The sequence below is a fragment of the Canis lupus genome, chromosome 12, assembly GCF_011100685.1.
Source record: "Canis lupus familiaris isolate Mischka breed German Shepherd chromosome 12, alternate assembly UU_Cfam_GSD_1.0, whole genome shotgun sequence".
In the NCBI taxonomy this organism is placed as follows: Eukaryota; Metazoa; Chordata; class Mammalia; order Carnivora; family Canidae; genus Canis; species Canis lupus.
The window spans coordinates 34,796,658-34,811,669 of record NC_049233.1 but is presented as its reverse complement, the minus strand read 5'-3'; the positions used below and the strand labels follow the sequence as shown (position 1 = coordinate 34,811,669).

Genomic DNA, 15,012 nt, shown 5'->3' with positions numbered 1-15,012 from the left:
ATTTAGAAACTCATTTTAAACAAGAATTTTTAAAAAAAGATTGGTAAATTATAATCACTTTCTAAATATTCAACATGCCAAAAGAATCTGGAGGTCTAACAAGATTCTATGGTAAACCTGAAAAGGGGCCAGTAATATAAGGCATATTAAAAGATGGCTGTAATATACATAAATTCATAATTCTGTTAACAAAAATACTAAAAATCAACCCAAATTATTTAGATCAATATGGAAGTTACTAATCACAAATTGAAATCAAACAGAAACTTGCTGATCAATATTAAGAAACAATTCCCAGGCATCTATCTCAAAATTTTCAGTAGTTAAAATACAGGGCTGATGAATGACAACCAAATGGCATCAAATATCTCCTGACCATGTCTAGTGGATCTACCTGAATAAGCATCAGTTAGAACTGAGGGATGCACTCAAGTTAAATCACTATATTCAATCTCTTCAAAAATGCCAGCCGTTCAGAATAATTACCTCTGTGTAATTCTTGCTGAATTTCATTCGTATACACATACACATGCATGAGGCTATAAGTAGTTTTTGGTATTGAGGATGTACATACCTTTTGTTAGCATATTCTTAGGTAACAGACTTATTCCTAGGTATTTCTAGTTTCTGATTATATTATACTAATGGTATTTTATAAATTTAATTTCCTAAAGTTTGCTGCTAGTACATAAAAATACAATAAATTTTTGTATTTTGCCATTGTATCCAGTGACTATACTAAGTTCATTTATTGATTCTAATAGTTGTTTTATAGATTATTTTGGGTTTTTTATATGAAGAATCATAAAAACTATGAATAATGACATTTTAAATTCTTCATTTGCAATCTTTATAGCTTTTATTAACTTATTTTTTACTGCTATATTGCTATACTGCGAGGTCCAACACTGGCTAGGGCCATGTGAATAATGTTTGATAGAAGTTGTGAGAATGGCCTATGAAATTGGGGCAAAAGTGTTCAGTTTTTCACTATGAAATAAAATACTTGCTGTAGGGTCACTGTAGATAATTTTTATTGTCTTAAGAAAGTTCTTAGTTTGCTAAGATATTTTATCAAATGTATGTGCTGAATTTTATCAAATGCTTTTTTCCCTTTATTGAGACGATTATATAATTTCTTTCATTCTGCAATTAATTATATATGGAAAATGTAAAACAAATTTTGCATTATGGAACAAAAAGTTTTGTCATAATGTATTTTCATTCTCTCAAAATCTATCTGGATTCAATTTGCTGAAATTTTATGAGAGATTTTGGTTTGTGATTTTCCTGTCTTCTAATGTCCTTATCAAAGTTATCAAGGATAGGCTGGCCTCACAAAAAGATTTAGGAAGTATTTTTACTTTTACTTTTTATTCTCTAGAGAAATTGCTATATGCCTGAGAGCATTCATTCCTTAAATATTTGGAATAATTTATCAGTGAATCTGCATGGGTGAGGAGTTTTCTTTGTGGGGAATATTAAAATAATTTCAGAAGCATTAAAAAAATAGACACAGGACTCTTCAAAGTTTTTATTCTTTTTATGTCATTTTTAGTAAGTTGTGCTTTCTAAGAAATTTGTACATTTCATCTGAGTCAGGGTTAGGCAAACTTATTTTGTAAAGGGCCAGATAGTAAATATTTTAGGCTTTGCAGGCCAGATTGTTTCTGTTGCAATTACTCTACTATTATGGTAGATAAAGAGCCACAGATAATATATAAGGAAATGATGTATTCCAATAAATCTTTATTCACAAAAATAGGCGGTGGGCCAGATTTGGTTTGTTGGTCATAGTTTTGGCTAACCCTGATCTGAACTGTAAAACTTACTGGCATACAATTGTTTAAACCATTTAAATATTTGTGTATCCTACACTGGTATCTCCCTTTTCTCATTTCATGACATTGGTTATACGTATTTAGTCCATTTACTTTTGATGCAATTAATGAGATAGCTGGAATTGACCCTATCACTTGCCACTTATTTTTAATCATTGTGTTCTTTTACTTCTCCATTTCTGCCTAGATTAATTTGGTCTCTTTTTCTACATATTAGCATCTGAATTATGTATTCTTCTATTAGTTATTAATGGACACCTTCAGGATTAAAAAATACATAATATATACCTTGACTTATTAAAAACTTCCTTAAATTAAACATTTTATCGCTTTCAAAAGAATGCGAAAACTTTAGCATGGCTTGATTCCATTTACACCCTTTCCACCTTTTATGTAGGTGTTATATATTTTACTTCTATATTTTTTTGTTTTAGAGAGAGAAAGTGCACATGAGTGGTAGGGGAGGGGTAAAGGAAGAGGGGGAGGGAGAATCTTAAGCAGGTTCCATGCCCAGTGTAAATAGTGATAGTAAATGTTGCTTAATCTCACAACCCTAGATTATGACTTGAGCTGAACTCAAGAGTCATACGCTTAATTGACTGAGCCATTCAGGCACCCCCTTCTACATATGTTTTAACTACGACAAAATATTGTTATCATTATTAACTCTTCCCAGTGTTCATTCTTTCCTCAAATTTAGTGCTTCCCACTGGGGGCATTTTCCTTCAATGTGGAGTACAGGTCTACTGGTGATGAATTCTCCTACCTGTTGTATTCCTCCCTTCCTTCATTTTCTGTAGGATATTCTTTGCTAGGTAATATTTACTAAGCATAAAATTTTAGGCTGGAAATATTTTTGTTTTGTTTTTTTTTCCCTACAACATTCTTTCTTTTGGTCATTCCATTGCTTTTTAGCTTTTATGTATCTGTTGAAATTTCAGCCAGTTTTATCATTGTCTTGGTGAACTTCACATCTCTTTACCCTGAGATTCTTTTAAGAAATGTTTTTTTTCTTCAGTTTTCAGTACTCTGATCATGATATTGGTAGATTTTTTTTCTTTTTACATCCTGTGGATTCTTTTATAGGTTTTTGGATTCATAATTTGATGTATTTCATCAGTTTTGGAAAACTCTCGGCTAGTACTTTGGTATTCAAGTATTGTTTCTGCCATTTCCTCTTCTTCTGGGATCCAAACTATATATATAGATTAGACCTTCTCATTATGCCCACATATCTCATATGTCCTCCTCCAATTTATTTCCTTGTTTTCTCTTTGTCCATCAATTTATACACGTTCCATTGACCAGCTCAAGAATTCTCTATTCTACTGCTTCTAATACCCCATTAAACTGACCTATTACATTTTTGTTTGTATCTTTTAGTTTTAGAATTGCCATTTAACTTTTTAGAATGGGTTCCAGGTCTCAGCAGAAAACACCCAACATCCTTTGTTTTCTGGAACATATTAATCATGAATATTTTAAAGACCCTATATGAAAACTCTATTATTGATTTTTGGTCAATTGGTCCTTTTTTATTAATCTAATTTTTAAATCATACCTTATAAATTTTAATTAGATGCCAGCCACTGTGGATGTTTGCTCTCTTATTTTCCTTTAATCAGGGTAAAATTTTCTTTTGGTAGGCAGAGAGAAATCATCTCATTCCTATTCAGAGTTGACCCTAAAGCTTTGCCATTACTTGTATAGTGTAATGCGTATCCCCAGAGTTTGGTCCTTCTGGACTTTGTCCAAGAAACTAAAGGTATTTTTCAAACCCCTCTGACTGTGGAACTTGAGGGTGATGTGTCTCCCCAGCACTGGGTACTCACTGGAATCTTTCTTCAATCCTTCCTTTAATCTTCTAGCCATGCTTTTTGTTTGGTTTCTTGGGAGTCTTTTCCTGTGTATGCTCACTTCAGGAGTCAACAAATTATGGAAACCTGTAGCAAAGTTTGGTGCCCCTCAGGCACAGTTTCCAGCTCCTTCTCTTTATCAATTCCTGATCTGTGATCCCTCTCCTCAGTCCAGTAAGACTGCTGCTTTCTGCTTAGGCTCTATTATCTCAGGTCACTAAATCAGAAAGTACCTTCAGAGAAAGCTGGGTTAACTTTGGCACTTACTTCACTTTATTTCTTCTTTCCTTCCTTTCTTTTTTAAAGAATTTATTTATTCATGAGAGACACAGAGAGAAAGGCAGAGACACAGGCAGAGGGAGAGGCAGGCTCCCTATGGGGACCCTGATGTGGGACTGGATCATGCCCTGAGCCAAAGGCAGCCACTCAGCTACTGAGCCATGTAGGCGTCCCTCTTCTCCTCTTTCAAAGATTGAATTTCTTCAAATTTCTGCCTGTTTTGTTCCATCCAAATACCCTCAAACATTTGCTTGTTTGTGTTTGTTGGTTTAGAGGTGGGAAGGTTAGTCTGATACAAACTATATTGTTATGCCTGAAACTGGAAGGACTGTGTCTTCTTACTGTTCTTGAATAATGGTAGATCAGTGATGCTTTCAAAATCTCCACAAGATTAGCCATGAAGTTTTAAGTATTATAATTGTGCTGTAGCAATTTATTTCTCTGCAAACGACACCAAATAGCTTCTGCCATATCAGTCCCTCTACGTACCCTCAGCAGCCTCTCTGCAATAGACAACTTGGAGGCTTCCCCTCTGAGTTGGTATCATCTGCTACTCAAGGCATAAAACACTGTTTCTGTGTTTTCCAGCGCTAAAACTGTCTCTAGTTCTCACAGAGTCTAGATGGGAATTTTTTTGATGGGGCTTTCCAATGTTGTGCCACTGACTTTAGAGAGCTCTACATTCTATTCAATAGGCAAATAAGTCAGCATCTACTCTTGATGTTTCTCCTCATTTGAGTCCAGATTTCGTTGAATTTGGAAGTTGTGTTCTATGATTTATGATTTAAAGATATGGTTGTCTTCTAGGTTCATGCTGGATGAGGTTTTTCGTTTCTTTCTTTAAAAATGTGGGTAGTTTTCAGCTGACAATTAGAGAGGAATAAAAATCTCTGTTTTCTGTAATCTTCAGTGTAAGATCATAGAATTCTTTTTAGGAAGTAAAATCAATGAGTCTTGATGACTCATTTCAGTATGCAATCTCAATGGGAGTGATATACTTCCAAAGGGTAATAACTGGTTCTTGGTAGAGGTAAGAGGGGTAAACCCTTCTTAGATAACACAATGGCTGTGGTCCTCTAAAGAGCCACAGCACATAAACAGATATAATGTTATCTACGATATTAAAATGTCACGTGGGAAGGACAATTAGGAAAATAACATCTAAGAGGGGGTTGATAATGATAAAATTGAGGAACAATGCATTAGAATGAGGATGGGGGAAGAGTTAAAATAAAGGTGGCTTCCAGGTTTTTGATTTGGGAACCAGGTGGATAATGGGATGGGAAGAATATAATTACTCTGTTCAAATACTAATTAAGTCAATATGTTTATATATTTAAGAAATATTTTAGGATCTCAATGACTACAAATAGCTAGTTAGCAATATATGTTTTCATGTATTTCCAGGATATTATAAATGCAAGTAAATATATGTTTGTACACACACACACACACACACACACACACAGTTCAACAAAACCTGGTGTGCAATATTCAGTGAATACCAAAACATTAAAAGATAATCTCACATTACAACATTTCTTATCTGTCAATATGACCGGATAAGAAACTTCCTAAATACATTCTGTAGACAACTTGTATTGATTGCTTATGTGTACTTATCTAAGGTCTAAATATTCTCCATGGATATGTATATGTCTCTATCTTCAATATACCCATATCTCTCTGCTGAGTGCCATACTGTCCATGAAATTCTAATTACAGTTGATTCATGAACAATGTGGAGGTCAAGGGCAATGACTCCCTGCACAGTCAGAAATCTGCATCTAGCTTTTGGTTCTCCTAAAACTTAAAATACTAATATTCTACTGTTAACTAGAAACCTTACTGATAAACACCATTGGTTAATACATTTTGTATATGTATTATATGCTGTATTCTTTCAATAAAATAAATTTTATTTATTCTTTAAAACAAGAGAAAAGAAAACTTAGTAAGAAAATCACAAAAAGACAAAATACATTTATAGTATTATACTGTGTATGTTGAAAAAAAATCCACATATGAGTGGACCTGCTCAGTTCAAACCCATGTTGTTCACAGGTCAACTGTACTTGTGGTGAGGTGATCTTCTCCTAGGTATAGCAATTATTTTGTATCAATCTGTGGAATGTGAAGACCTAGCTTAAATTTTTTGCATTGTTTTGTTTTTTGCTTGTCAGCAACCTCTATCAAATATACCTCCCAGTTATACTGCTTCTACTTGAATCAAAAAGGTCACAGACATTTGCTTGTGTCAAGCATAATGTGTTCAGTATCCTGTCATCTTGGCCACAGCTGACTGAATCAGGGACTGGCATCTGAGTTGAAAGTAGGGGGGACCTGAAGGGGGGGGAATAGAGGGCTAGCTGAGGACAAAGCATAACCCCAGGGCAGCACATTGACAAGTCTTTGAAACAGGTAGAGGGATATTCCTCTAAGGACTCAGCTGCCTCCATGTTAATACTTTGCCAAGGGCAAAGGCAATCTTAGCCTGACACACAGGATCCTGTAAGTCTACTTTAACATATAAAAATTTCTTTAGAAATTTCCTTTACTTCTACCCCTCCCCCAAGATATGTGTTGGCAACCATGCCCCAAGCACATGGCCCACTGATATACATCTGAAGGGTCTCATGACTAAGGTTTTACTAGACGGTAATAAGTGACCTTTTCCCAACTATAGCTAGCCCTCTCAATGTCCTGGAAACCTGGCTTTCAAAATTCCTTAGGGAGTATGCTATCCCCTAAACCCCTCCCAACTCCCAGGTATATATCAGTCCTGTCCCCGTGCTTAAATAAAACCACCATTTTGCACCAAAGACATCTCAGGAATTCTTTCTTGGTCGTCGGCTCTGGACCTCACCTGTATTCCAAAACTTCATCAGCCTCTAAGGTCAGGAAGACAGCCTATAGACTGTCCAGGCTTTGGACCTCTGATTACGGGATGCTCTTTATTTGATGATTACTAATTGCTCCTTTGATCATAGGCCCACCCATCTTCTTTCCTTAAATTCCAACATCCTCTGAGTTCCCAGAATCTCTTTCTCTAGCTTAGCGGTAATCTCCGTTTACTCCTTACATTTCTGTTCCATGCTCCATCTACTATTCTTCCTCACATCTTAAATGGTCTTTTCTCTGTTGGAGCTCCTCTCTGTCCTTTTCCTGTCCTGAGCTCCCTCCACCTTCTGCTTTGATGCTTTGATGTCCCTGACTGCTATCTTCTTAACACCTCAGACATCACTGTGAGTTCAAGATACAATTTTCTTTGCCCTGCCCTGATATTTGCTTTCTAACTTGGGATAAAGTCCCTAGGCCCATAGTTCTTGCTTTTTTACACCTACAATTATTTTCTTATTTATTAATTTCATTTTTAACTATTCCCTTTAAGGAAGTAAATTTAAAACTAAAGAAAATAGGAATGCATTAAATATTAAACATCTATTCTAGCAATGTGGTAGGTAATACATTCTGAAAATCTTTTCACTCCCAAATGCCTAGAAATTATGTGAAAATCACAACAAATACCCATTACAATACAAACCCAAGTTCACAAGAAAGGCACATCCCTCTAGCCAAAGACCAAGAGGGAACTGAAAACAGATTGCTTAATGGATTATGAGTGTCTTGGGAGGTTTTATAGAGAGATTTAGAGCAGGCCCAGTGGGGAGTCAGAACTAAAAAGCCTGCAGGAACCAAGATCCTTAAAGAACAAGGGAAAACTCAGTCCCACCCTAAGCCCTAATGGCCCTCACTGGTTACATTCTAATGCATTATTTCAGGAAGAAAGAGAAATGCCCCAAAATGAAAGTCTAAAATACACAGGAAGTGGTTAGCAAAGAAACTTGAAAATGTGGGGTCAATCTAAAGCATTTAAAAGCAAAAATAACATCTAATAATGGGAGAAAGAAAACAAGTGGAAAATATGTAAATACATTTTGTTATGTTAATACAAATACTTGTAACATAGAAGAGCTAAAGTGACTAGAATAACTTTTTTTCCCTAGGAGGGAGTAGAAGTACTTAAATTTAAATGTGTTATTTAACTAAATATATCTATTTGAAACACTAAATTAGGCACTAAAATCAAAGAAATAGTATAATTTCCAGAGTAATAAAAGGGAAAAATGAAATAAATACAATTCAATTAAAAATCAACCAGGAAAGAGGAAAAGTATAATAATAATAAAAATGGAAAATATAAAATTGGATAGTAGAAATAATTCCAAATATATAAGAAATCAAAATAAATACAAACTGATTAGGAAGCCAATTAAATGAGAGACTTTCAGGCTAGGAGAAGAAAAAAAAAATCTAAATCCATCTACATGCCATTTATAAGAGATACAACTGATACATAGTCTCAGAAAGGTTGAGAATAAAAGGATGGGAAGAGTTAGACTGAATACTAATAAAAAAAAAAACCCTTATGTTCTCATATAAAAGTTTCTTTAAATCAAAAGAATATTATTATTATCAGAGATAAACAAGTTCACTCCTTAAGATAAAAGGGTTAAATTACCAGACTGTCAATTCTAGCTTTATTGCATATTGGCTATGTGAATCCACTTCGATCTTTATTTGTAAAATGAGGACATTAATAATTACATTACAAGGCTGTTATAGCAATCATGATCTTGCATGTGGACCATCTATCAAAGTTCCTGGTATGCAAAAAAAGATACTTAATAAATCAGTATTTTTAATATATTAAAAATAAAATATTTTAATACATAAAATATTATATTTTCATTATATTAAAAATATAATATACATATCGCATAGCTATGGCAAAATTATGAAAATGACACATGAAATAGGTGAAGTTTGGAAAGCACTGGCTCAAAGTAAAAGGATATTTTATCCATTCCAAATAAGAGAACTGTCACAGAATTTGAATATTCACCCAAGGAAGGTATTTAATATTGATTGCCAGAGTTCATGCCTGGTGACCAATAAAACAATTAGCTGCCAATCAACATAATACAGCTAGATTTATAATCCCCATTTGGTTCTGCAATGTGCAAACATAAACATGTAAACACAGTACATTAAATAGAAATTTAAGAATCTGTTAGAAATTTCCCATTATATACTTTTTGGCATAAAAATATAGTAACAATTTTCGATCCTCTCAACAGTCATCCTGCTATTTAGTAGCTACTATAGCACTGAGCATCCTTAATATAGCTGGTCTGTGTGGTAATTACAACACATCAAAGACTAAAGGGTGACATAACTGGCTCTTGAGGAAGTCCTCATGTGCTTTAAGAATTATATAGTATTGAAATAAAGGTAGACAACATCTTAGCAACAGGGGAGTTTCTTATACTTAAGTCTGATGTTGTTTTCCTTGTACTTAAAAGATGTCTAAGCTTTAGACACTGGGTGTTATTCTGTATGTTAGTAAATTGAACACCAATAAAAAAAAAAAATAATATGTTATACTGAAGATGTGCTGTTAGCAGCTGTAAGTTAATTTCTTATATATTGAGGGGAAAATAATAATTAAGCAGGGAGAATTATATTCTTGTTTTATTTAACAACAGAATATTAAATTAAATGTGTAACTTCTTTTAGGTTAAATTAAATTACAAAATTATTGGAAAAAAAACTTACAGGCAATCATAAATAGACGTGTATAAATTTTTCATACTTTCTTCCAAAGACACACTGACTTATTTTTCTAATTAAAGAAAAATTTCTAATTATCATTATCTATGATCTCCATTGAACATGTTCTTTAAAATATTTTATTTAATTAATTAATTTATTTATTTAAAGGTTTTATTTATTTATTAATGAGAGACCCAGAGAGAGAGAGAGAGAGAGAGAGAGAGAAGCAGAGACACAGGCAGAGAGAGAAACAGGCTCCATGCAGGGAGCCTGACGTGGGACTCGATCCCGGGTCTCCAGGATCAGGCCCTGGGCTGAAGGCGGCGCTGAACTGTTGAGGCACCTGGGCTGCCCTTTAAAATATTTTAAATTTAAACAGAATCTATGATCTATTTCTAATAAAAGAATAAAACTACAGAGAAGTAGATTTCTATAGAAAACATTACAATGTACTTTTAAAACTCCATGTATAGTGTATACTTTTCCCCCACATGAGTCTCTACTAATATCTAATTATAATCCTTTCCACAAATAATCCCATCTTTATAAGGTATTCCAAGTTGCTATTATCTTTTGAAAATTTAATTTATTAAAACTTATTTTTTATTGTCTATTAGATAGTAAGCATTTATCTAATTTTCTACTGACATTCCCAGTATTTAACTAAATACATCTTAGTAAATCTATAATGAAATTGCAGAGTAGAAAGGTAAAAACAAAGCAGGCTAAAGCTTTTCAAACAAAACCAGTGCTGCTTTATTTACTTCAAACTGCAATGTTAAATGGCTTGCAAGGAAGAACCTTACCAGGAAAACCTACTCATCTGTCCCAAGAGCTCTGTAACTTGCCATTATCAAGTCTGTTGAATCACTTACATTCATAGGTCAAGCAGTATTTTGTTTATAATTATGGCGTGGTATAATAATTTAAATATATAGTACATTTAGTCATATGATATATTAATAAGTATGGTATAGTATTTTTACTGTACCCTTTTTAAAGGGCACATGGCATATTCCTTCTATCTCTTTATAGCTTTAATCTGGTCACAGAAAATAACAGTGGTGAGGACTCATCAATCTTGGACTATTAAAACTAAGACAATGCTGTGAAAGAAGCCACTAGAAGATCACTAAAATATCTCTTCTTTCTCAGATATTCAATATCCAGTATCCTTCACTGTTTCCAGTTCATTGTCTCCCCTATCATCAAATTTCCATGTTATTTTCCTCCCTTTTTAGTACTTTTATAGATCTCAATAGACTGCTTTTCCATTGTACAACAGACAACCATGCAAAATTAAGGGTGGATAGCTCCAAGAAAAAAATTCCCTTTTGATCACTCTTAATATATTCAGTGTCAGTAGGCTTAATGATTAGTAAGTACAAGGGGTGCCTGAGTGGTGCAATCGGTTATGTGCCTGACTCTCAGTTTCAGCTCAGGTCATGATCTCAGGGTCCTGGGATCAAGCCCTGCATCCCACTCAGGCTCTGGGCTCAGAGTAGAGTCCTTCTGGAAAGCTCTCTCCCTCTTCCTCTGTGCCTCACACTCATCCTGCTCATGCTCCCTCCCTCTCTCCTTCTAAAATAAATAAATAAATCTTAAAAAAATAGTAAGTATATAAAATGAAAGTTCAATTTGTTATTCTAAGCTATATGTAGCAAGTGATTTTTGCAGTTAAGTATTTCTCAAATGCCATCACAAACAAATCCAAAGATTATTTTAAATGTTATCCTATATTCCTCTGCTGAATTGAAGAACTATTGTGAAATAAAATACAGTAATGTAGACTGTGAATCATTAATAGGAAAATATAGCAAGCAGTATTTGGAAAACAAGAAATTATACAGAAGGTTGTGCAGCCCACTGTTCATTTCAGATGTGCTTATCTCAACATTTTCTTGGTTCATAATATGCTTGGATAGAGGAAAACAAAGCTGTACATGTTATTTTAAGTGCCTATATACTAAGAGTTTGCATAATGTGGATAAGATTATATCATATACTTTCTTCCTATAGTCCTTTGTGAGAATACTCGGTATTTGGTTGCCTTTTAGGATACTGAACACTGTCTTTGGAAATGCTCTAATGTCTTCTAAATCCATTTGTTGACTTCTAGAATAAAATTCATCTGACACAATGTATAATAAAATATTTTTTGTGTCATGGGAAAATTTGAGGAAAAAATATATATGGAATGAGAATATAAAAATAAAAATAAATTTAAATTCTCACATAGATTATAATCTCCTTGAATGTGTAGCCTAGGTATTATAATTTAAGGTAGTGTTGGAAAATAATGGTGTTCTTACACATGATAGGAATCCAAAAGTTTGCTGCTTCTTATGACATAGAAATACATTCTATCATCATAATTGATTAGACTTGTTGATCTTTTATCCACGAATTTGAATTAATAGAATTTTAAAACCTATGCAGATGTTAGTTAAAAAAATAGAAATGAGAAGCAGTATTATATTGAGAACCATCATTCTTCACAATGTTAGTTATAAGAACAGGAAATATTTAATGGCTAAAAAGACTAAAAGCAATGTTCTAATTAGTGAGACACAGTGTTTTTATATTGATATTATTTTGTTCCTTTTTTTTTTTTTTTTTATTCCAAAGCCTTCTCAGGTTTCTACCACGTGGTTGATGATGGATGAAAAATAACCCTGTGTGTGCCTGTGTGTGTGTGTGTGTGTGTGTGTGTGTGTGTGTATGTATGTACAGTTATGCCTGTGTGCCTACGAGGATATTCAGGGAGAAGAATACGTATGAAAAGATAACTAGACTGAATGTCAAAAGAAAGCTACTAATATCCCATCTCATTTTTCCTATCTATTCCTCCTAAGTATTCTAAGAAATCACATGTGTACCACATACCAAGAATCAATCACTGGCTTAAAGTATGGGGGTATAAGAAAAGTAGTTCTTCACTAGTTTAAGGGGAAATTTGCTTAGCTGTTAGCATTTGTGCCTAAATTTACCTAATCCACTTATATATTTGAGAAACTCTCTCAGCTCCTATGTATTCTAAACTGCAGAGCAGAGAAAGGGAAGCTGAAAACCGAAAATGCCTAGAAAAAACTGATTTGTCACTAGGAAATCTATTTGTACCCTTATGAGGTCCATTTTCAGAGTATTAGAAAGGTAATTGCTCCTATTCTGAACATTTCTATTTTTTGGGCCTCTCACCAAGCCCCAAATTCCTTCAATGAAACTTCTTTCTGGAAACTAGTTAAGAACAAATATAAAATATGGCTTGTCCAGACTAAGTCTGCGTTAAGTAAGATGGCACTCTGATTCCTGTGGTCTTTTCTCTTTCAGCGAGGCATTTGTGTTGTAAAAAGACAAGAGCACAACTGGTGTTTTAAACAAACTTCATGCAGATTTCTTAGAACTCATGTAATGTAAACTAGGGATGTGTATTTAGTATCACGTCTGCTCAGTCCTACTCTGAAAGACCAATTGCTATGGGACTAAAGAAGAGGTCAGTAAACTACAGCCCATGAGCAAAACGTAGCCTGCTTCTTGTTTTTATGAATAAAGTTTTATTGGAATACAGTCATGCTCACTTGTTTGCATAGCTTTCACACTGCAATGATATCATAAAGTAAATGCAAGAGAGACTGTCCTTTATAGCCTGAAATATTTACTATCTGGCCCTTTTCAGGAAAAAGATTTTAACACTGGACTAAAGGATGCTTTGTGGATTTAATTACATTAGAAGAAACTTCCATATATATGACTCTGAGCAATCTCTAAAATTATGACTACAGTTATAAGCTAGATAGTATTGAATAGTCTGTAGGCAATAGTACACAATAGCAAATAACACTCAACCCACTCCAGTCTCAGTTATATTAGGGAAATGTTTCTGCTGCTTGACCTAAACTGTATTTTAGCAAGAACATTAAGAAAGCTAGATGCATTTTTATACCATGGATACAGACCCAGTTTACATAAACAGTGTTGCCAACTCACCTGATTCTACCCCTGGGGTGCTCAGATTGCTCTGACATAAAGCTTGTGCTGCTGAGGCGTGAGGCACTGCTGGTTCGGGAAATGGCGGACACATCACTGACATCACTATCTGATGATTTGGCAGAGACGTTATCACAGCTTCTGTACTGATCTTTATGTATGCTATACTAAAGATTAAAAACAAGAAAGTGTGAGCTCCATCATCAGGTTGTGGGAAAAGAGACATACATGGTGAGGTTAATGACTACTTAGCCCATGCCAAGTAAAAGTGTACCTTCAAAAAAGTAGTGTGGAATAAAAAATAATACAGACACTAATGTAATATATGATTTTCAATACAAAAATCCTACATCCTTTGAGTGGTAAAAAATGGTTTATGAAGACTGAATTATAAATCAAACAAAAACTTTAAATGTTTGGGCAGAAAATTCATTGAATAAATTACTGGCATATACTTGAAACTTCAAAATGTCCTTTTTTCCAGTGTATTGGTTTCTCTATTCTTACTTTGGTTGTCATTATTGCCTGTTTGGTCATCTCTACTGTATGCATGGTATAGACTACGTCTTTTTGTCTATGCTTTTGATTCTTTCCAAAACTATTCAATTTACCTACACAGTTTCTCTGTTTTAAGACATCAATTTGTTTCACATTTCTTCAAAATATATATCTCTTCATAAAGGGCTGGTATTAAATTAAGGGCCTGTGCCAAGGAGGAATAAAGCAATGGAGGCAAAAACTGGACCTCAGCTCTCTACTGTAGTTTAATTAGACATTTTCAGATTTAAACTATCTGCTCAGTGTCAAAAGTAAAAAAAAATGGGATTCCTATTAAAATTTGAGCATACACTATATGTTGTATTTTTAAATTTGCTTTGGTATTCATTACACCTAAGACTTTAGAAATCATTAGGCAGAAGATTAAAACATGCAAAGTTGTCAGAGCAGTTAAATGTATTCCTCTATTTGACTCTTATTGCAGTAGATGACATAGCAAGTAGCTTTATATATTATTATTTTATATTTGTGTTTTCATCATAATAAATAGGTTATAACATAACTATTCAACCGTAATTATATATACTTTTAAAATACCTGATTATTCAGTGTTTCTCTTATTTTTGGTACTGAAAGTTTAAGATAATATAACTTTTTTAATTTTTAAAGATTTTATTTATTTATTCATGAGAGACACAGAGAGAGAGAGAGGCAGAGACACAGGCAGAGGGAGAAGCGGGCTCCACTCAGGGAGCCTGACGTGGGACTGGATCGTGGCTCTTCAGGATTATGCCCTGGGCCGAAGGCGGCCCTAAACCAAGCCACCTGGGCTGCCTCGATAATATAACTTATTAATGATAGAATACATGACTAAAAGAAAAACATGACTAAACATTGGGTATTTAATTTTCTTAACAAGTAATTTAATTTTATAT

General features: G+C 33.9%; 1 protein-coding gene and 1 long non-coding RNA gene across 53 annotated transcripts in view; one reads left to right on the top strand and one right to left on the bottom strand.

Moving 5' to 3' along the window:
* Positions 1-15,012, bottom strand: part of RIMS1 (regulating synaptic membrane exocytosis 1) — a 477,431-nt gene that overhangs the window by 74,700 nt on the left and 387,719 nt on the right. For 43 of the 50 annotated variants that reach the window (XM_038554462.1, XM_038554466.1, XM_038554474.1 and 40 more), the window contains one exon: positions 13,580-13,746. The exons of the other annotated variants lie outside the window; for them this stretch is intronic. In XM_038554462.1, coding sequence (XP_038410390.1) covers positions 13,580-13,746 — 167 coding nt within the window. The remainder of the gene's footprint in view (positions 1-13,579; positions 13,747-15,012) is intronic. 50 annotated transcript variants of the gene reach the window in all.
* LOC111098312 overlaps positions 1-15,012 on the top strand; it is a 178,132-nt gene that overhangs the window by 119,709 nt on the left and 43,411 nt on the right. The gene's annotated exons all lie outside the window — the stretch shown is intronic.